This window comes from Macrobrachium nipponense, chromosome 12, assembly GCF_015104395.2.
Source record: "Macrobrachium nipponense isolate FS-2020 chromosome 12, ASM1510439v2, whole genome shotgun sequence".
In the NCBI taxonomy this organism is placed as follows: Eukaryota; Metazoa; Arthropoda; class Malacostraca; order Decapoda; family Palaemonidae; genus Macrobrachium; species Macrobrachium nipponense.
The window spans coordinates 8,345,963-8,373,314 of record NC_087205.1 but is presented as its reverse complement, the minus strand read 5'-3'; the positions used below and the strand labels follow the sequence as shown (position 1 = coordinate 8,373,314).

The following is a 27,352-nucleotide window of genomic DNA, read 5'->3' as shown; positions in this document are numbered from 1 at the left end:
GGGAGAAAGCGACTGATAGGTTTGATAATAAGAAAATGCTTTGGTTTGCTTTCCCACGTTCAAGATGTCAAACATCAAATCGTTTTTTTTTCTAAAGATAATATTTATCTTATCTCGCCGTCATGCATATCAACATGACAGTCGCATTAATTCGTCGAACCAAAAGGTTTCAATTGTGCACTGCGCTAACTTATCAGTTGGATTTCAAGAGCTTCGTGAGGTCAGTGTATTACTGTTGGCTTGTAGTTTTTTTATGTATTTCTTTGTAAAATACAAATACTGGTAGGTTGTGTATATATGACGAGTGTGTCCGGTCCCACAAAGGAACATAGTAGTACTAACTGAAGGTGCCATGCATTGTTCTATGTCCATCATAATGGCAAAGCCAGTGTCTAGATAATCAGTGCACTAAATAGAACAATGCTTGGCACCTTCGGTTAGTACTACTATGTTCCGTTGTGGAACCCCACACTCGCCAATTGAGGGTTTTATACCGGTAGTAGTAACAGTGATGACAGTGGTTCCAAGCCAAGAAGAAGGTTGTGAGACCAGCAGCCTTGGCCTAATGTAAACCATTTGGATTCGCCCCTAGAATAGCAAAGATCGTGCAGGAAAAGGGCACTTCAGTTAGAAATAGTGCAAAATTTTTGTCCGAAAATTCTATGGAGCCAGGGACTCGAATGTCTTTAATATCGTATGCATAAATATCTCAGGAAGACCTTGCCTTCATTTGACGCTAATTTTGACAAAATATGATATTCAGGACTTGGCGTGCGCAGAGGTAGTGGACGGCACCTAGAGTTAGTCAACGTGTATAGGGACTAGGCTCAGGGTTGCCAGATTTCCAAGACTAAAAGTTGCCAATGATTGCTAAAAAAAGTTACCAAAGGTTGAAAAACCCTTCATTCACTAATAACCCTTGATTAATTTAGCCTAAAACATCCTTTCTTATATACATTTTCTCTTAGTTACCTGTGCATTTGCCATAAAATGGGAGAAACTTGAATTTCACAGGGTATTATACATCGTTGTGTTGAACCTTTGGACTAATACAAATAGTAGTTCTCGATTTGCATTTATTATCCCAGTCAGGGGCATCATTTAGGGGGAGGGGTTGGGGGGCACTGTCCCCCCAAGACTCAACTTGCCCCCCACAAGCTTCAATTTGCCTCCCTCACGCCCCAAGCCCCAATAAGTAACAACAGCTGATTTTGCATTATTCCTACCAAAATTCAAATGTGTCATCACATTAAGTTATATCTATCTATCTATTACCTACCAGTGAGGATGAGATAAATAAACAGTAGTGGGAGTCTATAGATATTGTTGAAATACCTTTTGTGTCAATGACAGGACTTAAGCCTACACGTCAAAATCTTATATTTTGAGGCAATTATAGGGCTTAGGCCTACACGCCAAATTCTTATATTTTGAGGCAATGTCAAGGCATAGACCTACACATAAAATTCTTATATTTTGAAACAATTATGATGGGGTATGGGCCTACACGTCAATTTCTTATTGCAAATGGTTTTCTACCCGTATCTGTTGGAAATAGGGTACCTTGTTACTAATATAGTAGTTTCAAGTTGAAACTTTCGACTCCACGATATATAATGTATATGCATAAAGTGGAATATACACTTATAAGCAAGAGCACATACACATACATGCGTGGCTGGCCAAATCTTAGGACTGTCTCAGCCTTCACCACCTATCAAACTGCTTTCAATGAACTATGCTGAAAATATATTTACTAAAGGGATAAATTATATTGCTGTGACGAGTAAATATAAGGCTGCTGTAGCGTTTCTATGAGAATGAAGGCTATGGAAGGAAGGCATCATAAGATACTTAACAAATTAGAAAAATGTATGACAGCTGAAAGTTATGTATGAGATGATCCAAACAAGCCTGCGACTGCGAGTAGCCCATGAATCATTTGGTTTTGGGGCATTCTTATGGACTCTCTCTCTCTCTCTCTCTCTCTCTCTCTCTCTCTCTCTCTCTCTCTCTCTCTCTCTCTCTCTCTCTCTCTGTTGTTAGGAGAATATTCTAGCGCAGACAATATTCATAAAGATCTCGATTACTTTTAATGAAAGCATTACTAAATTTCAGTTAACAAGAGTAGGGAGATAATTCTTTGCGCCGATATTTTATGAATAGATCTGTTTATTCTGCAATGTTAGGATACTTTATGAAAAATTTTCGAAGATACTTCAAGCACTATAACAGCAGCAACAAAATCAAGAATAAACACAAGAACCAAAATAAAACAGTTGAATATAAGATAGGCCTATAATTCAAACGTCTTAAGCTGCGTAAACCGACAAAAAGGCATACGCCCTTATAGGTCTACGTCAATATTTATGATCCTGTTATCTCGAAAGGAGATACTATACACACAGCAATAATTCGTAGTAGTAATATCACTTACAATTCTATGAAATCAAGCAAAATATCTCAGTAACTCTCGAACAAAACACAACAAACGTGGCCGTGGCGGCAAAAACGTCGTTCTTAATTCTTCATTACTCAGGTCAGAGTGGAGGTTTGACCTTTGTTTTGGCAAAGAAGTTAATTTCAAACTGCCCTGGCTGTGTTGATAAGCGGCAAAGCATAATTGTGGACTTTGCAGTAGAAATTTTGTAACAGTCGTTCAGAAAAGCAACAATATAATTTTGATAACCGGAAGTTGCCAACAAGTTGCCAATTTCGGTGGTAGTTGCCAACCACAAAATTCCGTTGCCAACCACCTCAGAAAGTTTCCAACTTTCAGGATTTTGGCACCAAAGTTGCCAACTTGGCAACCCTGACTGGGCTATCGAACAGAAATGCGATTTTGTTGCATAAAAACTTCGTCTTTCTAAGAAAAAATGAGTACTTTCTTCCAGTATTAGAGTTCGATATAATAGTGTCATTGAAGGATCGCCCTAAATCTTTCATAGTGTTAGTTTCAAATAAACCAAGAATGATTTTCTGAGAGGAAGAGTATTTTGTTGTTGATCTTACCAGTCCAGCTGATTAGCAGATATCTTATCACCTCGAGAAAGCAGTCTTCTAGACTAATCGACTTGGTTCTCTTAGAAGCAATCTATAAATAACGCGGCCCTCGAGACCTAAACTCTTCAACCACTAAATGGTAAGCAACATAACAACCACTCTGTCAGGCTGTTAAGATCACATGCGTTTGTAGCCTACCCCTGGCTACGAAGGACTGAATGTAGTCTTATTTTATGAGAAATTATGAAGGACTGAATGTAGCCCTACATTATGAGAAATCGTGAAGGACTGAATGTAACCCTACATTATGAGAAATGACAAAGGACTGAATGTAGGTCTACGTTATGAGAAATCATGAAAGACTGAATGTAGGCCTATGTGTTGAGATATTATGAAGGAATTAATGCAGGCCTGTGTTATAAGAAATTATGAAGGCCTTTGTTATAAGAAATCATGAAGGACTGAATGTAGACTTTTGGTATGAGAAATGATGATGGACAGAACTTAGGCCTATGTTATGAGAAATGAAGGACTGAATGTAAACCTGTGGTATGAGAAGTGACAATGGATTAAATTAGGCTATGTTATGAGAAATCATGAAGGGCTAAATGTGCGCCGAAAGATATATAATGTTAATGATGGTCAACAAAGGAACTTTTTTATCGTTGTTCGTAACGATGTCACTATAGCTAGACTCATTCTTTTCTTATCTTCGGAGGCTTATCTGAGAAACGACAAACAAGATAAGATTTCTTTCGTCAAAAGATCGATCAAGGGAGAGAGAATATGCGCATTATCAACAAAACGTAAGAATTATTTATGCCTTCTCAATGCACCTATGATAGTCAGAAAAATTGCATTTTTTATAATAATTTCGACTGGAATGTGACTTTTTTTTACTAGCAAATAATTTAAGACGAATGTTCTGGAAATATTCACTCTAAAGGAACATGAAATGACTATTTTTCACATCCGCATTCACAAATAATTTAGCTGTTTGTACTTATACACATATAATCTAGATTTGAAAACGAAATCTACTATATATGCCCCGGGTGGGGTAGTACACGGTCTAGGTATATAGGGTAGTATAGACCTGAATGTGACAGATTCTACTTACGAGGGCTTAATTTAATAGACGTTTCCGGCTCTGCTTGAAAGTCGTATTTTTCTCGGGTAATCGAGTTTCTTCCACGAAACAGTCATGTTCTCTCTCTCTCATGTTCTCACGTTGGGTCGAGCATTAATTTCCCTCTTTTTTGTTTTTTTCTTCATTAGGTACCTACACTTGGAAACGGAGTCATCAGAATGATTTCCAAGATATTAACAGTGGCTTGGGTCCTCTGCTTTCTCTTTTCGATTGGTAAGTTGGTCTTTATATGTTCTTCTCTCTCTCTCTCTCTCTCTCTCTCTCTCTCTCTCTCTCTCTCTCTCTCTCTCTCTCTCTCACGGCGACTCTCATCCAGATAAAGGAAGTTCTCTTAAGGCCATCATACATTTTTTAATATTCTTTGTTGGATCTTTGGTTTTTATAACGATATTTTTTTTTTACTTTTTACTTATGTGCATGCAACTGTTTTTATTCTCATCCACCAATATACTTAGAATATGGGTGCAAACACATACGTATATTTATACTGTCCATACAAAGACACTTACACTGTTGTATGCATTTATTTTATTTACTGAGATATTAACATTTAACTCGATTATGGAACTGAGTTAAATATTAACCTCATTCTTATTCCAGAGTCATATCATACGGAACAATAAAACGCCTGTATTTCCTGTAAGAAACTCGGGAGTGTGTTATCCCCAATCCAGCTAAGAATTTCTGTATCTTGAGCGACGATATATGTGTCGGGGGTGTCTCCTTATTCCCATAAGTGTTAAGATGTTTTTCGAATGAATTATATTTGCTAACTGGTTTGGTAATGATGATAATAATGATGACTGCAGCACTAGCCAAAGGACATGGAATCCTCCTCGGTCAATCTACAGGGGTGTCATAAAAGGGCGAATGGTCAAGAGGTCACGTTAGTCCCACGTAGCTTTTAGCGAAGATCATGGCTTTTAGGAGATAAGTAACCTCCTTCGCTAAAACGATAGGCTCATACGGATCACGCGACACCGCTGGACTGAACCTTTGGCTTAAAGCGAAAAGTCACCCCATATCAGTTTATAGAAAGATGCTTGACTTTTGGGATTTTTCCAATTATCGTCTTCGAGTGTATTGGAATGCTGATAAACGTGTTGTGAAGTGTAGGGAGCCTGATAGCGTGATAGGGAAAGTGAGTGTGATACTTGTGCGATAAATATGCTCTCACGAAGTGAGTGTAGCCGGGACGCATATTTCCCAAGTCTGGAAGAGTTTAGGGATGGGGAAAATTAGGACCAATCAAAGCGCGTGGAGCTGACCACGACGTCACAAACCACGCTTTTAAGCTACACTCGGTCTCATAGCCATTATTGCCAGTCACATTGCCGAAGAAAAACTTCCCCATTTCACAATTTACGGCTTGTATGACCTATACATTTTAGTAAGAGTTATATAAACATATTGCAACACTAATTCAATAAACAACATATTCTTCAAGTGAGATACACCGTGAAATATATTAAGCGTTATTGGCTTCTCCGTCTTGGTAATAGTGCTCAGTGCCTGCTCGCAAAGTCGATATTTACTGCAAAAATAATATTTTCATTGCGAGTTACTAAATTATATACTTGAAAATGCGTGTTTAATGCCATATAGAAAGAGTTGCGATAACACATGGCATGAATAAAAAATATACAAGATGATAAAATTGATGGTATGGTAAAAATGAAGGTATATGACCTGTAATTTGCACTACAGACTACAGACAGAGCCAAAGATCTTAGCAGCACTTGACTCGACTCCCTCAAAGGAATCTTGGACTTAGAAGGTGCCGATTTTAAAGCTGGAAACGTTTTTTCCAGGAACGTTTGGGGGATTTTTCGGGCACACTGCCTGTTTGTTTGTTTCAGGCTATAAAAAGGTATTATGTACAGAACTAAAATAATAATTGTCTTATGCTTAAAAGAAGTGTGGAGGATACAGTTTTGATGACAAATTTATGCATCCCGTAGGGGGATAGCGCCGTAAGTAAACCTCATTAGGTGCAATGTAGGCATTGCTTAAGGTTTTTGCAGCGTCCCTTCGGCGCCTAGCTGCAACTACTTTCAGTCATTTTACTGTTACTTCTGTTCATAATCTCTTTCTTCCATCTTATTGTCCACCCTCCCCTAACAATTGCTTCATAGTGCAACTGCTTTGAGGTTTTCCTCCTGTAACACCTTTTAAACCTTTTACTGTCAATTTCCGTTTCAGCGCTGAATGGCCTTAGTTGCCCCAGTGCTTGGCATAATGCCAAAAATCTATATGTAAAATAAGGAAAAGAAATATGCACTTAATTTAAGGCATACATTTGGCCATTGAGTGTGAGCTTGGATGAAAATAGAAGTATACTTATATTAATACATGTTGAATATTTGCATAAAATTTTCTGTTGAGAGAGAGTTGGATAAAAAGTGTCATCCATATTTACTTTAAAGCATATCGCAGTTCTAATAAATTTACGCATCAATTCTGCTCTAGTTCAGCTTAGTAAAAAGTCTACTGTAACTCCGTAAATAGGTAGCATTCTGTAATCCTATAATTACTAAAAGTATTACATACTAATGAAATACTCATTTTGATTCTTTGCACACAATATATGACAAGTACGAAAGGTTTGCTAAGAAAAGTAAATAAAATAAATAATCAGTGTTTTCTTTGTGCACAATGAATTTTAAGCAAAAATCACGTAAGAGCTTGCTAAAAATATTCAATACTGAATTATATTATCACTTTATTTGTCTGTACACAATGTATGAAAAGTGAAAATCAAAAGCAAAAAATTTTCAATAAATTTTTTTTTATATATTTGTACACAATGAATGACAAGGACCATTCAGGTAAGGACATCTGGAAGGTTTTATGAATATGGAATCCGCCTCAAAATGGCAATTTTTTTTTCTACAGTTTATCAAGTACACTTTGAAAAACAACCGCATTCAGATTAGCTACTGACAGGATGAGTTTGTCACGTGACTATATTTGGTTACAGTAGGCTAACTTAGATCGCCAAAACAACCAAACCGTAGGTTTCCTTAGGGTTCCTTAAGGGCACATGAACTCTTGAAATAATTTAATGAATGAAGCTGATACGGTGTCCCTGTAAATAGTAGGGCCTATATCAGTCTGCTTCCTGTTCATGGCCTAGTAATGATCAGTATATTGCTTTTATACAATGCCCAGTAATGTGCATTACTACGAAATAGCATATGTCCATAGAAATCCGTAGTGTAAGCCTACTCCCTCTCTCTATCTTCCCTACAAACAGGTCAGATACCATCATTTTTACCATCTGGTATATTGTTTGATTCATCCCATGAGTTATCTATCGCAGCTCTTTATAAATGGCTTTAAACATTCATTTTCATGTATATAATTTAGAAATTCGTGATGTGAAAATATCAATTACAAGAGGGAGAAGCCAATAACGCATAATATATTTCACAGTGTATCTCATTTGAAGAATATATTGTTGTTATATTAGTGTTGCATTATGTTTAGATATATCTGACTACAATGTATATGTCATACAAGCCGTAAACTGTGAAATTGAGAGGAAAGTATTCTTACGTTTTGGTCGGCCTTGAGGTCCCAAATACGTAAACGAAAAATTATTAGAGGGAATAAATGGAAATATAGGGATTCGGACTTACCTTAGATAACTATAAAAAGGATTGATTTGGTTATTTTTACTCTAGAAGGTCGCCATTAAGAACCAGCTAATTACTTTACATTACATTTATTTACAAGAGGCCGTTGAATGGCCTGGGATAAGGTCCTAGTTTTTCCCATCCCTAAACTCTTCCAGACTTGGGAAATATGCAGCCAGGACCAATGAGTAACCTAGACCATGGAGGCAACTGGCTGATAAGACCGAGAATACGGAACCATTAAAATTAACATTAGAACACTGACCGTTAATTCAAATGTCAACCTGAATGAGTTTCCTTGTTTCGCTGACCGACAAACGACAGAGCGGTCTGATAAGCAAGTTTCACACACGAAGGTCAACAAAGGATCACTAATAGTAGCTACTTCAATCAAACATTCATTTGAAGATCTAGTTTTTACAGGGAGTAATTAAATAAACGATGGAATATTGATTGTAAAGTTTAACGGCTCCAGATTTGTAAAAATCAGGCTTTAACTTAAACTTGCAGCAATCTGTAGGTAACAAAGTTCGAGTAGCAAGGTTTCGTTTATTACTTTTCAGAATTGTATTTTTTATATATATTTAGTTAAGGTTCCAATATCTGGGAGGGAATTCTGATTTCACTGTGGCCAAGTTAACCTCTACGTAATAGGACCGATTTGACATAAGAATTTTAATCTAAAGAAAACTGATATGATTACTATGATGATTATATGCCCACGACTTTTCTCTTATAATGACGGCTCTTGGTCGTGTATTACAGGCTAAGGTAAACTCGCTTCATATTATCGACAGAGGCACGATGGGCTCTAACACACACACCGTCTAAATCCTTCTTCCTTGGTCGAGGATAGAACCTGACTGTCTATTTGTGAGACGAGTGTCCGAGATTAGACCTAACTTCTCTTGGCTACGGATAAACTTATTATTATTATTAGTATTATTATTATTATTTTCTATCAGTCATCCTATTCGACCGAGTGTTTTTTATATGTAGGGCTCAGAGTTGATCCTGTCTCCCTAGGAGTCCATCGCTTTTCTCCCTAAGTGCGCTGTTTCTATAGTAGATTCACATCAACTGTGATTTGATGTCTAGACCCGTCCCTTACGACGCTCCTGATTGGCTGTTGATAAGCCAGTCACAGGGCTGGAAACTCTCAGTTTCTCGATAGAGTTCACATAGGCAAGATGTATGTTCCACGTCTCCTGAGGGATACTTTTGAAAGACGTATCACTCAGAAGAGGTGGAACATACATCCTGTCTATGTGAACTCTGGTGAGAGACACAGAGTTTCCAACTTTCCAGCCCTGTGACTGGCTTATGAACAGCCAATCAGGAGCGTCGTAAGGGACTGGCCTAGACATCAGGTGCACGGTCTGTATAAATCAACTATAGTAGCACACTCTGGAGCTACTTCGGCATCTATGCTCTGTTTTTTTCCATCTGTCTATCCGCCTGTGGTGTTTGTGCATGGTAACACTGCGTCCCGGGCTTTAAATAATATCCTATTTCGAATATTAATGGTGTAATTCATATACAATAAATCATTAAAACACTTGTCAGTTGCAAATGTACACCAAGATATCCTTTTAGTTACCTAAAACTTACACATAGCGTAAATTTAAACGCCCAGGACGCAGTGTTACCATGCGCGACCACCACAGGCTGATGGACAGATGGAAAAAACAGAGTATAGTTAATGGTTCAATTTCCACTGTTTTATCCCGTATTCTTCTTCTTATTTATTATTCCAGGTCTGGTAGAGGGAGCTTCCTCTTGCTCAGGAGAGTCCATTCATTGTAGATCGGGCGACCAGTGCGTCCGCATTCAAGACATTTGCAGAAATGGCGTCCAGTGCAATGACGGGTCAGACGAGAGCCATCGCATCTGCTCTGTAAGAAACGTGAAATAAGCAGTCGCTCTCAGTGACTCTCCTAACTGTATTGTTTTTCTATTTCATTTTATTTTGAGGCTTTCTATTTCTTTCTTTGGGCCGAAAATACTGTTAAAGAATGTGATTTTTTATTATTATTTATTTATTTTTGTCATTATTCAGATTTACCCCTGCTCGCATAAACTTAGAAATCACTAGCGGATCCAAAAAAAGTGTCATGAAGTGGCGTCAATGTTCATATAATACATACATTTATATATATATATATATATATATATATATATATATATATATATATATATATATATATATATATATATTATTCAAAATTCCACCTCGTCTCCTCCCAGAAAATACAATTACATTGAAAATTTAGGCCTTGACTGGAGGACAAGGGGTTTGAACAAAGAAAAAAAACTAAACTTCTCAGGCATAAGGCCGATCTTACTGAGGAGGGAGGAATTTACATAAAAGCTGGACCCTAGTTTTAAAGCACTATATTTACAGGAATTTACAGAGGTTCAGGAACACAAGGGCCAGGGGAACTGCTTTCAGTCCACCCGACCACGTGTTTAGGAAAATTGCGCAACGGATCAAAATTGCAAGCTTCGAAGGATTTCCAATTCTGCAAATAGAGGACGCAGGCATAAGGCAGGGGAGCACACGAGGGCGAACGTTACTCACTTCTTTCTTTCAATCAAAAAGCCACTCGTGGGGGGAATGAAGTGATTGGGAAATTTACACAGCAGAAACTATTTCGTGGCTTGAATTCACTAGGGGGATGTTACTAGTATCACAGGGGAGTAATTACAGAATTGAGCCCAGATGGGGGGGGGAAGGGGGGCGATGAAAACTGCACAAAGTCGCCTTGGAAAAAGGAAAGGAAATACAGAGAAAGGTAAAACAATTCCCAGGTTGAAATGGAACTTCCCTACAGTACCTTATTGATGAGGCTAGTAGTCTTCTCCTTGATATTTGGCACTATAGACTGTAAAGTATACTTGGGGCTTCCCAAAGCATAGGAAAGCCAGGCCCAGGAGTGGGCTGGGGGCAGTGTTGTCTGGTAAGGAGCCAGGTTCTGACCTCGCTGAGGTCTGGTGTTCTTCTGAGGATCCGCTCCTGGGTTCAAGGCCTTTTGAAGTTCTCTCCTGGTAAGTTCCTCCTCCAGTCCCTGTGGGGGTAATTCCAAGCACCAATGGGAGAAGAGATAGCTTTTTCAAAAGAAAGGAGAATGGATTCCTCCAAAGTGGAAGGGGCAACTTGTATATAATGCATTACACTTGGGTAAAAGACTACTTTTTCTTGATTCTAACTTAAATCTTGAAATATATATATATATATATATATATATATATATATATATATATATATATATATATATATATATTATATCTATATATTTAGATTTATCTTCCCGCCACTGGCCAGTGGCATAAGGCTGATACAGTTTCTCCTCCATCTGTCTCTATCCCGAGCCATTTCCCTCGCTTCCTCTAAGTTTTGGATTTTCATCCTCAAGATCCCTGACAATTATGTCTATCCACCTCGTTCTTGGTCTACCCAGCGGTCTTCTTCCTATTTGTACTGCTCTCAGTGCTCTCCTGGGGTCTCTATTCTCTTCCATCCTCTCAACATGTCCAAACCATTTCAGCCTTCCCTCTTCAACTTGGTACTGACTGGCCTTTGCCTCAATCTCACCCTGATGTCTTCATTTCTAACATAATCATCCCATTTAATGCCAAGTATTCTTCTCAGCAGCTTCATCTCAAAAGCATCCAACCTTTTCTCCTCTGTTCTGGTCAGTGCCCAGGGTGGACGAGCCATACATCAGGACTGGTAGTACTACTGCATTGAATATTCTCATCTTAGTTCTCAAGCTGATTTCATGCCTCGACCAAACGTTTTTTTCTCAGAACCTCAAAAGCTCTTGCTGCTCCTAGTTTTCTTCTTTGTATATCTTCAATTTGCCTCCCGTCTGCTGTTACCCCACACTTCCCAAGTAAACAAACTTCTCAACTTGCTTGAGTTCCTGTCCTCTGATTGTCATATCCTCCATGTGCACCCAATCATCAACCTTACTCACAACCATGATCTCGCTCTTCTTTGTGCTGATGTTCAAGCCAAAATTCTGTGTCTCTGTCTCCATCCTCATTACCATACCTACCAGCACCAGCCACGTATCAGCAACCAACGCAACATCATCAGCAAAGTCCAATCCATAAAAACTTCTCCCCACCAAATACTAGCCCCTCTGTTTTTCATTCTCCATCACTCTTCTCATTATATGGTCAATATATACATTAAACAAGGTGGGTGACATAACACATCCCTGTCTTAGCCCACTTCCAACTGGGAACCATTCACTTTGCTGTCCATCCAGCTGTACACAGCTGCACACTCCTTGGTACCAGTTCTTTAGTATCCTTATCACTTTCAGTGGTATACCATAGTGTTCTGCCACTCTCCACATTCCATCTCTCCATACTGAATCATACGCTTTCTCCAAGTCTATAAAAGCACAGAATATTGGCTTTGCATACTCCCATCTCTTCTCAATTATCTGTCTTAAGGTGAAAATTTGATCCACTGTTGACCTTCCACTTCTAAAACCACACTGCTGTTCTCTAAGTTTCTCTTCTACTATAGGTCTTATTCTGTTAAGTATTACTCTCATGAATATCTTCCCTGGGACTGACAGTAAACTTATGCCCGATAGTTACCACACTCCCTTTTGCTTCCCTTATTTTTATATATTGGTATCATAATTGCCTTTTTCCAATCACTTGGTACCACCTCTGTTCTCCAAAACTATGCTAAAACAACCTCTTAATGCCTCTATCATCCTTCATCCTCCTGCTTTTAGCATCTCTGCAGTTATCCCGCACACGCCAGCAGTTTTTCCATTTTTTTACAGATTTTAAGGCCTCTTTCACCTCTTCTGCACTAATGTCTTCTTCTTGTACCTCCAGGGCCTCGTTTAAATCTGCAATGCACTCATCCCTACCGGTAGTATAAACATTTAGGAGTCTTTCAAAATACCTTGCAAACAGATTCCTTTTCTCCATTTCGTCTGTGACCAAGTTCCCATCTTCATCCAACATGCCATCACTCCCTCCAAACTTTTTCTGGCTTGCGTTCCTCAAGAATCTCACAGCTGCAAACATAGCCCTGCTCTCGCCAATTTCCATAGCTTCTTCAACTTCGGTAGCTCTTTCTTTCCAAAACATGTTTTGGTCATGCTTCATCCTATCAACTTAGTTCTCTCAGCTTTCTATTTCTTCGTCTTTTAGTTGTTTGTTTTTCTTCTCTAGGTCTTGTTCATCGTCCATTTGAACTCTCAACCTTTGTTGCTCTTCACTTAAAACTTTTGCTTCATCACTAAACCAAGGTTTGCTGTTACTTCTCTTATAACCTAACACCTCTGTTGCTACGTCCTTAGTATCTGAACTTAATATTGCCCAAGGATTTTCCTCTGAATCCATATTTCCATATTTTCCATACCAATTAATGCCGCAAATTTTGCCTCCTACCTTCACCTCATACTGTTGTTTAACTCTTTCATTTCTCAACTTATCCACATCAAAACTTTATTAGTTCTCCTTTTTTTTTTCTTTGATTGGCCTGTAACTTTATTCTAATCTTGGATATTACGAGTTGTGGTCAGAAGGAACACGGCAGCCCCTAAAAGTTCTGGTGTCTAATATAGACTTCTTCCATTTCTGATTTACAATAACATAATCTATCAAATTTTGTACCAGTCCATTTGGCGACACCCATGTAGTTTTGTGCTCTAATTTATGGTTGAATATGTGTTTGTTATAGATAACCCAGATGCACCACATAGCTCTAGGAGTCTTCTCCCATTATCATTTCTAGCTCCAATTCCAAATTTTCCAATTGTTCCCTGAAAGCCATCATACTCTCCTTCCTACGTTTAGCGTTAAATCCCCCAATACAGTAACAACATAATCATTGTTTCCTTCTAACCCTCTGGGTAAAAATAACCCTCAGTTAGCTTTTTCATAAAATTCATCCTTCTCTTTTTCTCCACTCTCTTCAGTAGGGCATACACCTGTATAACAGTGATGTTTGTATATTTACCTCGCAACCTGCAAGTGACTATTCTCTCATCAATACATTCATAATGCTCCAACATTTTTTCAGCTTTCTTACTCAAAGCAATTGCTACACCTCTCTCATGTTCTCCCTGGTCTTTACCAGAATAGATATATATATATATATATCATGTATATATTGTATAAATATATGCACGTCTATATCAATGTATATATACATACAATGTATACGTATAATATAATTTTCTTCAGCGTATCAGTCAGTATTTAAGTAGAAATTATGAAATGGACAGCTATCACCTGTTCTATCAGGAAATACCGAATCCATTATTATTATCATTTAGTTTATTACTATTATAATAAAAGATAAAAAAGGTTATTGCTGTTATTATTGTTGTTATTATTAATTTTTCCTAATTTTTTATATATTTATATAATAGGTTGTATTTTTTCCCATTTTTATTTTCTTCATTTATGTTATTATTATTTAAATCTTCAATATTATCATTTTGTCATTTGGATCCACTAAGCGCTAGAAACAAGTCTTTTGTTCCCCACTTTACAAAGTCAGTGCCTTGAACTGCTGTTATCAGCCACGGGACACTTAGTTAAGATCATGTTGAAAGCTTAAAATGGAAAAAATCATATAATATATTAAGAAACAAAGTCTAGCTATGTAAAGATACAGAAATTTGAACGTAATCTCATGCAACTACATTGTCTGGAAGCTTTCGGCATCTTGTCGCCAGACTTAGCACCACTAAAACAATAGTACCAGTGGCAAAATCAGTGTTGAATATTATAAGTTCCTGTCACTCGAACCAGGAAACAAGCGACACTTCCATTTTTTTTCCCGCCAGTGGGGAATTCTGTATCAAGATGCTATACGATTCCAGGATGCGTAAGAGCCACTTTAAAAAGGAGTAACAGGCAGTGGCGGCTCGTCAGTAGGCACTGTGGAACTGCAGCACCCCCTATAGATTTCATATATATGCACAAAATTATGAGAATATACGTACATGAATATGAGAAATTAAGTATAGATTATCAACAATTCTGAAAACATTATTACCGTACTCTTGTTTTTGTAAAGAAAAAAAAATGAGTTGAAACAATATGTGGAACTGCGTGCTAAGCAGTTCTAGAACATTTTTGCTAGCAGGGTGATAATGTGGTGGCCAGCCCGCGAATAAAGGGGGTGGGGAGCACTGACATCTCGAGCAGTGTTACTGTGTAGTCTAGCTGTTGAAGGTAAAGGGTGTGTTTTGAAATCCGTCAAAGTTTAATCAATATCATTATGGACTATTAGTGATAGTGATCAAATTAATGACGTTACTGATAATATGTAATGGAGAATAATCAACTCAGTGGCGAGTTGCAGTAAATGGGTAAAAATTATTACCACATTAATGTCAATGCATAAAATTCAAAATAGCTTTCGGTAGCGGCTAGCGGTTCTGCTGCCTTCCTCAGCGGGAGAGAGAGAGTGTGTGTATGTTTGTGTTTATGCAGTTAATATCAAGGAATTGAAAAAAACTATGTAATAAATAGCACCCCTATGAATGATAGCCAACAGGAGTTCTAGACCAAGGTCTACAAAGTCCATACAACTTGTTGTAGACAGTGGTTAGGAGTATCGTAAAACAAATGAATAAAATTATAAACAAATAACTTAGAGCCGATGAGAATGATTTGTCTTCCAGTTTTAGAGAAATTTATTTATAGTTCGGCGTTCGAAAGAATAAACCTAACGAAGGTGAGACCAACTTTATGTTAATTTCGTCCTTTTCTTTCTTCTTTCCCTGCAACCAGTTTTGGACCCACGACAGCAACTGTCGGTACGAGTCGTTCTATTGGAATCGAGGCAGCAGATGCGTTTCCTTTCGAGAATTCTGCACCAGCGCCGAAAGGGCAGCCGAGAAGGATTCCAGGATTTGCGAGGTGAGGATGGAGGGATCACGCAAATACCAGCGTGGCCAATTTCCCTCACACTCCCCTTGTGTTTCACCTCGCGTGGCCTGTCTCATCAAGTCACGTGCCACCAGTCTCCTAACCTCAGCTTAACTTGTGATAATCTTTAAGTAAAATATGGCTCGAATACTATCAGAATACACCTGTACACACACACACACACACACACACACACACACACAAAGTTTGAAGCCTAATCATTTCCTGCTCAGGTCAGGTGTAGCTTTAGACTCAAAAAGGCCAAGAGTCATTATTCACTGCAGAATTATGAATGAAATGGAATAAACGTTATGAAAATTACCGCCCCCGTACCCCAGGCACCAAAGATTAAACAGATGTTTATTCCATTACAGATTGTGAACAGGAAAAGGCTTCATTTGCCATCCGATGACGACGAGACAGGATTGATACTGAGTAGGTATAAGCAAGCTCCTCTAAATCACATGCAATATACCATTCCTTCAATTAATTTTTCTGAAGGAGCTTTTGTTCCAACGTTTGTGGAGAAAAGATATAAAAAATCTAGTGAGTATAGGCCATTTTGAATTACTGCGAGCTTATTAATAGTTGCCGTCTTTTATTACGATTCAAGAGCTTTAATATTTCCCATCTGAATTAATTAAATGGCCTTCAAACAGGATAACAGCATTCAAACAACCTTTACTTTAAACGTGATTAACGAATAGAAATCTTTTCTTATCAACTTCAACCTTTGTTTAAGGAAACCGTCATAACGCGTCTCATTTTCAAACAGTAACATAACTACGAGATTAAAGCCTTAGATAGTATTTGAAGAAATAAGGGCAATTCATTCAAGCCCTCTCACGAAAAGTGGAAAATGATAAGCAGCCACTAACACAGAAGTCTCACCAAGAGATTGTTCAGCAACCATCATTGTAACGCTTAACTCATTAGAAAATAACATTGCAGCCGAGCAGTTGGTAAACCTGGTGCAGCAAGCGGTGAATGGAACCTCGAAGGCGTCCACTCCATGTCCAATGTTTTTCAGTCGAGTTGGGGACCAGTGTTTGTCTTTCTTCTCTCCAGCAAGGGTTTGTGTTTTTCTTGTCCTTGTTTCAATTAGGATTATCATCATAAATTAGCATTTCTGTTAGTATAACGATTGATAGGATTATGAGAGTTAGCGTAAAATAATGGAAGATTAATTTCCATCAAGTGGCGTGGTTGGTATGGTATTTGCCCGCAACCTCGGTGGCTGCAAGTTCGATTCTCTGGCATTCCACTGAGGGGTCAGAGGTGTGTAATTCTGGTAATAGAAGTTCACTCTCGACGTGGTTCGGAAGTCACGTAAAACACCATACAAAAAAAAATAATAATAATAATAATCCTATCTCTCACCCAGTAGCAGATCATTCCTTGTTATTGAGTCTTCTAAGCATTTGCCAGCTTAGAATCTAAACAAACTTTAAGTTATGAGGGTTTTGGTTTAGAAAGTAGAGTGCAATTTCATTCAAACTGTTCTCTAAACAGAAAGCGTGATTGACGCTACAGGTTTTGTTTTTCTCATAATATGACAAAGAGAATTACACGTCAAAGTGTATACTTACTTATAGTTTTCTCAGATATGACAAAGAGAATTATACAGAAGTTTAAAAGCTCTTTACTTATACCTTTCAGTATGCTGGAAAATTTTAAATAGCGGTTTTGAGTACTTACTGATTCGCTGAGATATTCATTCCCAGTAATCAACCTAACATATACAGAAACAATAATATCATTGTAGTGCTTTTGTACTTTATATATTTTTTACAGTTTTATTTGGCCAGAACCCACACCCTTTATATACTGAGCAATTTTTACAAATTGCCCATTTCAGATCTCTTGGCCTGAGGCGAGACAGTTCTGCCTATCAATTGGAGGAGAATTACTGTCTATCAAAAAAGTGACTGTTCTTGAGGACGTTCTGAATTACATGAGAGACTCCCGTGAGTATTGTATACCTGATTAATGGAACGTTTCGTGGGATCTGTAGACATTACTTAAGGTTCTTTGTAGCGTCCCCTCGGCCGCTTTAGTAGACTCGTATCAACCGTGCATTTGATGTCTAGGCCCGTCCCTTACGACGCTCCTGATTGGCTGTTGATAAGCCAATCACAGAACTGGAAACTCCCAGTCTCTCGAGAGAGTTCACACGGGTAGGATGTATGTTCCACCTCTCCTGGGGGATACTTTTGAAAGGCGTATCCCTCAGGAGCGGTGGAACATAAATCCTGCCTATGTGAACTCTCGAGAGAGACTGGGAGTTTCCAACCCTGTGATTGGCTTATCAACAGCCAATTAGGAGCGTCGCATGGGACCGGCCATGACATCAGATGCACGGCTGATGTGAATCTACCATAGCTGCAACCCCTTTAATTCCTTTTTTACAGTACCTCCATTCATATTCTCTTCCTTTCATCTTGCTATCCATGCACCCTCTCCTAACAATTGTTTTCAAAGTGCGACTGCGATTTCGATTTTAATGCTGAATGACCTCATAGGTCCCAGCGCTTGGCCTTTGATCTAAATTCTATATTCTATTTCAAACATCAATCTGAACCTTTTTCCTCTGGATGAAATTCTGAGCTAAATCAGCGGCGTTCTTCAAAAGTTATTGTTTTCAGGTCAAAATATGTGTGATTCACTTTTGCTTCTACTAGTAATAATGACATTTTCTCTCAAAACGCTTGTCCATGTTGATAGGGAATATATCAAAGGTCCACATCAGGCCTCTTATCACATGAACACCTTACCAGACTTACGGGTAAAAGTTTCCCCTACCTCCAGGGGATAGGTCTAAAGGTAAACAAGAAATCAGCTCCTGCCACATTCCTCTTTTAACTACATCTGTAAATTATTATCATCATCGTCATCGACATCTGTAGGAGTACCAGTAATAATAGAGGTACCAGTGCCATGACCTGAGCTCAAATGTTTTAGACTGAAATTTGAATTATTTTAGACTAATGATACTGAACTAGGACTGGAACACGTTAAGCTACAACTCGATTTTTTTCTACTATTAAAATTTTTCTTTTAGACCAGAACTTGAAGAATCTTAGACCAGAGATAAATGCTTTTAGATCAAAATTGTCAATTTTTTCCAATAATACAAATGCATTTAGACCAGAAATCCAGTAGCTACTTTTAGACCCAGAATTGAAAGCTTTTATACGCGTGCTTTTAGACTACGACTCGAATGCAATGAAACCACACTTCTTGGAATCTATCTCCAGTTTCACTTCATAGCCATATGACTGCCATTTTCCATTCATATTTCAGTTGAGTTTTATGTTTTGATCTTTAAAAAAAATCGTGACCGAGAAAGGAAATTAAAATGGCTGAGTCTTGATGCCCAGTCTTATCAATATTCATGTGCTTACCCTGCTAAGAAAATTGGGTACAACATTATAAGGGGAATTGTTTTAATTTGATTTAATTTATAAGTGGCATTATTAAATCCTTTTGTAATACTACAATTAAAATTTAGCGGTTCATTTCTTTACCGTAAGCCCCCTTAGTTGGCCAACTCAATTTCGTCAGAGAATGGTTCAGTCATTTAATTAATCATTTTGAACTTCATTCGAACACTACCATACACGTTTTTTTAGTATATAATAACCATCTAATAAGTCCTTCAGTCCCTTTTCGTTGATAAAATTATACAAGGATTGGTAATGGATTGAATTTACATCATATCTGCCTGAACTATAAGTGTAAAAAGCGTTGTTACGCGGCTCTTGACTGCACAAATCACTTCTACTAAGGCGTCTCAGCCCCACTGGCCATCAGAAAGTCATTAATTTTACGTTCGGTTCGCCTTAGTCATTGAAAATACATTACTTACTGGAAATTGATAACAGCTGTCTATTCAAGGAGAGCAAATGAGCCCTTAAATAGCCAGGCTTTGGAGCTAAGGAAGATGGCAACTGGGTGGGAGCCGTCCTTTCTAGTATCACCCATGAGCCATCTATCGAACGCACGGTGCATATGAGAGTAAAGTGGGATGTTTGACACTAACTGATTTATTAATTTATGGAACCATCCCTCTCATCCATTAATGTATACATTGACACAGAATGGGAAATATGATATCTAGTAGGTGCTGAATGTGGGTAGATTATTACAGAGCTAGACACTGAGCACAGTCGTTATGGATGGTCAAAAAATGCAAAATCAGCCATAGCAACTACGTGATAATCTGTCCACATTCAGCATGTAGACATCCTACTTCCCATCCCGGTTAAGTTAACTATAATCGATGCAAGGCCAGGTTCCATAAATTAATTTAATTATATATATAAATATATTATGTATGTATACGTACGTGTTTGTGTGTGCGTGTTTTGTATTATGTGTATACTTTTGCCATTTAATTTCTAATACTAATTAAGGGATCTTTTTATCCATTATTGTAAATAGTACTCTATCTTCGCTGTCTTTTGGGCCTAATTGTGACCCATTACAAGTAGCACCAGGCTGTTAGGGTTAATTTGTTTTAAATTTAGGTAACGTTTGTTGCTTGCAAGGCAGCGCTCAACCCTACTATCCCCTGGTTCTGGTTCCTAGGCGCTCACTCCACAAACACAGTTGCGGGCACACACACTATGAAGTGCAAAGCTTTATTTACTTTTACCCACACTCCCTTTCATTTCTTCTTCTTTATAAGTGAGGCAGAGCCGTGTTACTTTGCTTTGATATCCATCGCTTTCCAGGTTAAGAACATTCTTAATTTTGAGGACTACCCTTATATATTTTCCCAGTTTCCTGTTAGGGGATAACAGTGTCCCAAAATTTATATCCTGATCTGATTTTTGTAGCAATTTACACGTGAATAAATGTTCGGTGGTGTCCTCCTCCACTCTACATATTTCACAGACCTCGTCCTTAAATTTGCCTCGGAAGTTGTTGGCCTTTAAGTTCAACATATTGAGTCTGGCTTTCATTATGATACATGCATCCTTTGTATCCAGTTCCCATATGTACTTGTTTTCCTCGAAATCGTCTATGAATCTCAGCTTTTTCATTTCTTTTCTCTTTTCTCTCAAAGTCTCTTCTTATAACCAATTTTGTAGGCTACTGACCATATGCCGGACTCGGCTATAATTCCCCAATACGGCGTGCCCTTAGGTTGTTCATACATTCCTCGGAGGATCCTGTATTGCATTTTCTCTAGCGCATTCAACTCATTTTCCGTTACGGTACTCCATGTCTCTATGTTGGCAAATAAGGTTGGTACAACTACTGTTTCATATATCTTTTTCCTTACTTCTAGTGCCATGTTTCCTACTTTGTTAACATCCCCATATCTTCTGATTTCTCTTAGTAGGTACTCAACCTTTTGATTTCTTGTTTTAATACTTGCTTCCTTTGAGCCATTTAGTGTGTACCATTCTCCTAATTACTTATATTCTTTCACGCTACTAATTGGGCCATTTTTAAGTTCTGTGCTTATTTGTACATCTGTTTTATTTGCTTTTTTATCTATTACTAGCACTGCTGACTTACTTGCCTTCGTATTAAATGTAAATTTCTTAAGCTGCTCTAGGCTACGGCAGTTGCCAAATGCCATTTCTACTCCTTTCCTGGTTGTGGGGAACATTATGTCATCAACAAATATTAGGGACTCTATTGCTACGTTTCTCATAAGTGTTACGTTCTTCCTGCTTAAATCATTTACTCTGTCAGTCACTATGCTGCATAGCCTTGGGCCGTAAATTGTAGTACCTTGCCTCACATTTTCTGTTTTGTCAATTGTATAAGTTTCTCCCGCTGGGCATCTTAGGACTGCTTTGCCGTTTTCATTCATTTTTCTTATCAACCATGCGTCTTTCCATCCTATCATTTCCCTATCTCTTTGATGCAGTCCTTCCGATCCAGTTTGTCAAAGCATTTATAAGCATCCCCAAACCATATGTACGTTGGGGCTCCCAGCACTGAGTTGTAGTCAATCACTGCTTTTAAGGTTAGCAGGTGATCAACTGTGGATCATCCCTCTATGCCACCACACTGGAATCGGCTTATCTTCTGGTTTAACTCATTCTTCGTTATTTCCATCCTCACTTTTTCAAATGCCTTGCTGTTACTTGTAATGAATATCCCTCTCTTGTTTTCTAATTCTAGTTTGCTTCCTTTTTTATGCAGCGATAATATTTTCATTTTCTCCCATTCATTCGGAGTGTTTAGCTCCTCTTCAAAGTCTCCAATTTCTTTTTATAATTATATCATTTATACCTTCACTGTCTGGGGTGTATTTATTCTTCAGGTTCCTTACTGCTTTTTCCACTCCTTGAATACCTGACTTTTGGATTTTTTCAGTTTTTCCTGTCCCACTTATGGACATCCATTTCTGGTACTGGAGGTTAATTTCATCTGCTAGCCTACCGATTTCATATTTAGGTTTATCTAATATGAATAGAAGCGCTTTAGTGGAGTGGTTGGTATGGTGTTTGCGTCCCACCTCGGTGGTCGCGGGTTCGATTCTCGGCCATTCCATTGAGGAGTGAGAGATGTGTATTTCTGGTGATAGCAGTTCACTCTCGACGTGGTTCGGAAGTCACGTAAAGCCGTTGGTCCCGTTGCTGAATAACCACTGGTTCCATGCAACGTAAAAACACCATTCAAATGAAAATAATATGAATAGATCTTTATAATATTGTTCATGTTCTCTTTTAATTTCTTCAACATTTTCTATTACTTTCCCTTCCTTGCTTCTTACTGCCATCACATTATTTGGCTTTGTGCCATCCCCTGAAATGGACACGAGTAGCACAAAGCTCTTCTTCTTCCAGACTTCACCAGTGACTATTGGATTGGAGGACGTTTCGACCTGGATTCGAACGCATGGGCTTGGGTACAAGATGACTCCGCCATGCCTCTAGGATCGCCCTACTGGGCCGTGAGGTATTTCGAGAAATATCCAAAATATATGAAACTCATTCTGGAACTGTGTTTTAATCCTGAAGTCAAAGCTTTAATGACTACATTAAACTTGAACTCGAAATATTTCAAAGACTATCTAGAATAGTACTACTTTCAGCCTTGAAATTGAAGTCAAACATTTAATAATATTAAGCTTTACTCCAAATTTCCTAGTGAATATCATAGGACGGTGTTTTTAAATCTCAAGAGGACAAAGGTTTAACAGCATAACAGTCAATCATAACTCAAACACATTTTAGGCCTAGCCCAGATGAGTTCTTTCAGATATCAGGAAGTTCAAGGTTTAACAACACCAAAATAAAAATGTGCTAAGGTATTATTTCCGTTTACGTTTCGTGACCAGGTACAACCAGTCCTGCGTGCTCCGGTCTCCTCCTCACACGGATCCATACTCTTCTCCTCCAGCAGGTCTTCCTGGAGCCCATTGTTTCAGGTACATCCAGTCACCTCAGAAGCGAGCTGCAGGATGGTTAGTAAACGAAGTTCACTTTCCCTTATGTACTTGATGAGTGTATAGAGGATGATATGTAAGCCCGAGTATAGTCCATCGTATACAAAAAGAAAATATTTCCTATTTCCGCAGGTGTGCGTCTATGACTTACGAGCACTATTACTTCTTTACTGATGACACTTGCCAGGAAAAAATGAGTCCTCTCTGCTCCTACAGTGGAAACTTTCACCAGAAACTCATAGTTACAGAGAACTAAGGTGTTGTCATCCACTGGGTACTCAGCTCAGGATATCTTGAAATACAAGACATCGATGCTTCTTTGGAAAATGTATCCAAAGATTAAGATTATTTGGCACATTTTAAAGTTTTTTTTATACATTATGGATCTAGGTGAAATAATAGAACAAGATGTCTGTCTTTTAATATGTTTCTTCAATTCTTGAAAAAAAAAGCTAATTTTCTTAAACACAAAGGGGAGGTAATTACTGAGACCAGTGATATGATTTTTTTTAAGTTCTTTTGTTGCTAAAATGAAGTTCTTGCTTGAAAATAATAAAATTGTAAATATATGTGATTTGAATAATCATTGGGAATACAGGGAAAATTAATGTCCCCAAACTGACTTATTGTCATTTTCTGTTGTGGAAATAAAAGATAAAATTTACGTTGGTAAGATTATTATCCTTGTCTCAGGAGGTGATATTTTTCTTGTAATGACGACTGATCATAAGAACTGGAAAAATATATATTATATATATATATATATATATATATATATATATATATAATATATATATATATTACTCTGTTGTTTATCTTTCCTCCGTGGCTTATACCTTTATATATATATAGTATATATATATATATATATATATATATATATATATATATATATATATATATAATATATATATATATATATATATATATATATATATGTGTATATATATATATATATATATATATATTATATATATATAATATAGGAAAGGTATAAGCCACGGAGGAAAGATAAACAACAGAGTTTCTGCAAGATCTTTCGACTCGGCGTCCTTTACTTAGCAGAAAAACTGACTTACATGAGAAATTCAGAGTACAGGAAAGGTCGTATAAATGACAGATAGGGATTATAAGGAGATTAGTACCTAGAAACCAACACACCTGGAGAATAGGTAACCTTTCCGAACAAGCATAAACATGGGTACAATTTAAGAACAAAAAGATTAAGTCCAACTGCTCAGACACAGGGACAGGACAATTAAGGATTATACAGGGCAACAGCTGACCACATTCAGATCTTTGGTAAACAAAAACTTATTAAACATACATATACAAAGAAAATATCTCTAAGGCAACTAATTTGTATTTAAGCCTGTAATTATATCTTTGAGGTCATTCTCAAATACAAGGGTCTAAATGGAACAGGCCACGACTAATATTAAAATAATGGGAAGTATGTTGTATTATGGCAGATTCTAAAAGATTTCGGGATAAGACATATTTTGATCTTGCAATTACTGAAATACCAATCCAATTTATCCAGTGGTTGTTTTCACTTAAATGAATGAATATTGCATTAGATGTTTGCCCAGTTCTGACGGAATATTTATGCTGTTTTAATCTTACTTCTAAGCCCTTGCTCGACTGCCCAAGATAAAAGGAAGGGCAGTCCATACATGGAATTTTATATATTATGTTGCTTTCCCTGGGCCATTTTTTATTAACATTCCTTTTAGTGTGTTATAGGAAAAAACAAAGTTGACCTTAAAGGCTTTTAACAATAATTTAATGGTTTCAAATCCGTTAAATTAAGGTAAACTGAGAATGTTCTTAGAATTTTCTCTCTCCGTGTTACTTACACTATAAAACTTTTTGTGGGCTTTATTATAGCAAATATCTAATATATGTGGACGATAACATAAATCATAGTTGTTGGTTGGTTTCCTATAAATACTGAATTACATTGAAGTGGTTCTCTATGTATCAAAACATCTAAGCCCCCTCGATATGGGACCACCTTGACGTGGTGAGGGGGCTCTTGAACCCCAGGAATTAGTTCCCGGGTTCAAACCTAAGAGTCCCATACATTGTTATATATATATATATATATTTATATATATAATATATATTATATATATATATATATATATTTGGAATAAATTTTGTGGAACTTTCCACTGTTTGTAAAATTTGTTGGACCTGACAAATGGGAAAAGATATCATAGCTGGGAATGGGTTTATATCCGAAGCTAAATAATGGGAACTGTGGTGGGACCATCAACTGCCCGATAATGTTTGGACCTGAGTTTTATCAGGCGGAACTATTCAGCAGGACTAGACCACGGATTCCAGGGGGGTCTGGTTCTGGGTTTAGGACTCTCGGCATTCTATCCGGTTTGCCCATAATGTTATTAGGGTGGGGATGATTGTATTCTTGTAATACTCTCAGTCCTATCAAGGGGGTCTGGCTTACACTTGGGCCACTCTAATTATGTTGTGCCATCCCCTGTGGGGTAGGGTAGGGACGTGGACATTTGGGAGTCAGTTTCTCACTTGTGCCATTAGTGGAGAAATAAACTCCATGAAAGGCTGATGATATCTTTTTACGGTTTTCAGGTTTATTTATTTATTTTATTTTCTTCTCTATTCGATCTTTATGAGTTGTAGGAATAAAGATTCGAGTACCCCCGGGCCCTCTGATGATACTGTTTTGGCACAAATGAAGACCTCTGCACCGATCTTGGAAACTGAAAATCCCCTAAATATTGATGAACTTGGATCGACTTTGAGACATGAGGCATCTGCTGAAAATGCAGAAAAATTGGTGGTAACTCTGGAACCATTTATTTCCCCAAGTATTGAGACTGGGGAAGATAAATCTACTTTACTCATTGAGTCTCTTCCATTAGATATGAGGTATGAAATACTAGATGAGGAATTTAGCAAATATGGAGCTATTGAGAAAATAGGAATTCAATTGGCAGACACTTTAGAGCCCTGGCAGGTTTGGATAACTTTTTCAGAGTATAAAGAGGCTTTCGTTGCCTACTCTGAATGTAGGGAATCTAGGAAGGATATCTCATGTGCTTTCATAAAAAGGTCCCCTTCTAACCTAAAGCTATATTACCCCAAAAACACAGACAACAAAACAATGAAAACATTGGTAGCAAAAACCCCCAAGACCGCAAAATGGCTGGTAGTATCAGTGAAAGAAAAGCGGGGTAACAGAATACTATTCAGGAGATACTTGCAGCGTCAAATAGGAGGCATTTGTAATTCAAAAATAACACGCTTTGGGCAAAACAGCTTTTTGGTGCATGCAGAATCAGTGGAACAGGCAGCCATGATATCCAAGTGGAGGATTACCCCAGAAGGAATGATCAAAGAAGCAAAGCCTCACTACAATTTTAGCCATGCTAAAGGTGTCATCTTCCAGCAGGATTTATATGAATTTTCAGAGGAGGAAATCCTTGATATGTGTCCTCCCAATGTTTGGAAAGTTTTTAAAGTACCTAGGTCATCTATAATTATTTTTAATTTTTGTGATGAAGAATTGCCAAATTCGATTGAAGTAGAAAAGGAAATAATTATTATATGTCCCTTTAAACCCCGGCCACTCCAATGTTGCAACTGCTTTGGTTATGGTCACCCATCTCGGGTATGTATAAGACCTAAGCTCTGTGGCACATGCTGTCTCCCAGAGCACGGCGAGTGTTCAAGACAGTTAAATTGTATCAGCTGTAAGAAGGAACATAGTCCCAGAGATAGAAATTGTGAATCGTATAAGGACGAACAGGAAGCTTTGCTTAAATCCCATGCAGAGCACATAAGTGTAGGCTATGCAAAGAAACTCTTAGCTAGGACAACTAAATCTAGTGATGTGGTGAAACAGAAATATAAAAATTCCAGTTCTCTCAGCAAACAACCACCACTTAAGAAAGAATCTCGTCCTTCTATGAGCAATCTAGCTCCTCAGCCTAAGGAAAGGAGCTCAATCCCTCGAACAAAACAACTTCCTGATTCAGAGCTTGAAATTGTTCAAGCTCCAGAGGCTTCCTCTGTGGGTGCTTCTCAAACCCCTTCTTTAGGGGCCTTTCAGGCTTCTTCAGAAGCCTCCCTAGCCTCATCTCTAGAGGCATCCCAGGCAATCTCACTCCCAGCTTTAGGGAATCTTCCACAAGAAAGATTGCAGACCTCAGTACCTCATGTGGCAGAGGTGCACCA

At 37.9% G+C, this 27,352-nt stretch overlaps 1 protein-coding gene across 2 annotated transcripts; it reads left to right on the top strand.

Annotated features, from left to right (window-relative positions):
* The first annotated feature begins 49 nt into the window (after positions 1-49).
* Positions 50-23,792, top strand: LOC135224332 (uncharacterized). Of its 2 annotated transcripts, none has more exons than XM_064263233.1 (10): positions 50-220; positions 4,282-4,366; positions 9,549-9,688; positions 15,577-15,705; positions 16,089-16,149; positions 16,666-16,787; positions 17,573-17,681; positions 22,527-22,638; positions 23,021-23,146; positions 23,261-23,792. In XM_064263233.1, the coding sequence occupies exons 1-10, from the start codon at positions 65-67 to the stop codon at positions 23,382-23,384; spliced, it is 1,164 nt and encodes a 387-aa protein (XP_064119303.1). In that variant the 5' UTR covers positions 50-64; the 3' UTR covers positions 23,385-23,792. The 2 variants fall into 2 exon arrangements, with proteins under 2 accessions (XP_064119303.1, XP_064119304.1); XM_064263234.1 differs by lacking the exon at positions 50-220 and adding an exon at positions 434-496.
* Positions 23,793-27,352: the final 3,560 nt, after the last annotated feature.

What these genes read in the sequence shown, in the direction of transcription:
- LOC135224332 (XM_064263233.1), top strand. Translation starts at nt 65, where the DNA reads ATGTCAAACATCAAATCGTTTTTTTTTCTAAAGATAATATTTATCTTA. An exon ending in AGAGCCATCGCATCTGCTCT is followed by an intron (nt 9,689 to 15,576) that starts GTAAGAAACGTG and finishes CCCTGCAACCAG; the next exon opens with TTTTGGACCCACGACAGCAA. An exon ending in TCGCCCTACTGGGCCGTGAG is followed by an intron (nt 22,639 to 23,020) that starts GTATTTCGAGAA and finishes TTTCGTGACCAG; the next exon opens with GTACAACCAGTCCTGCGTGC.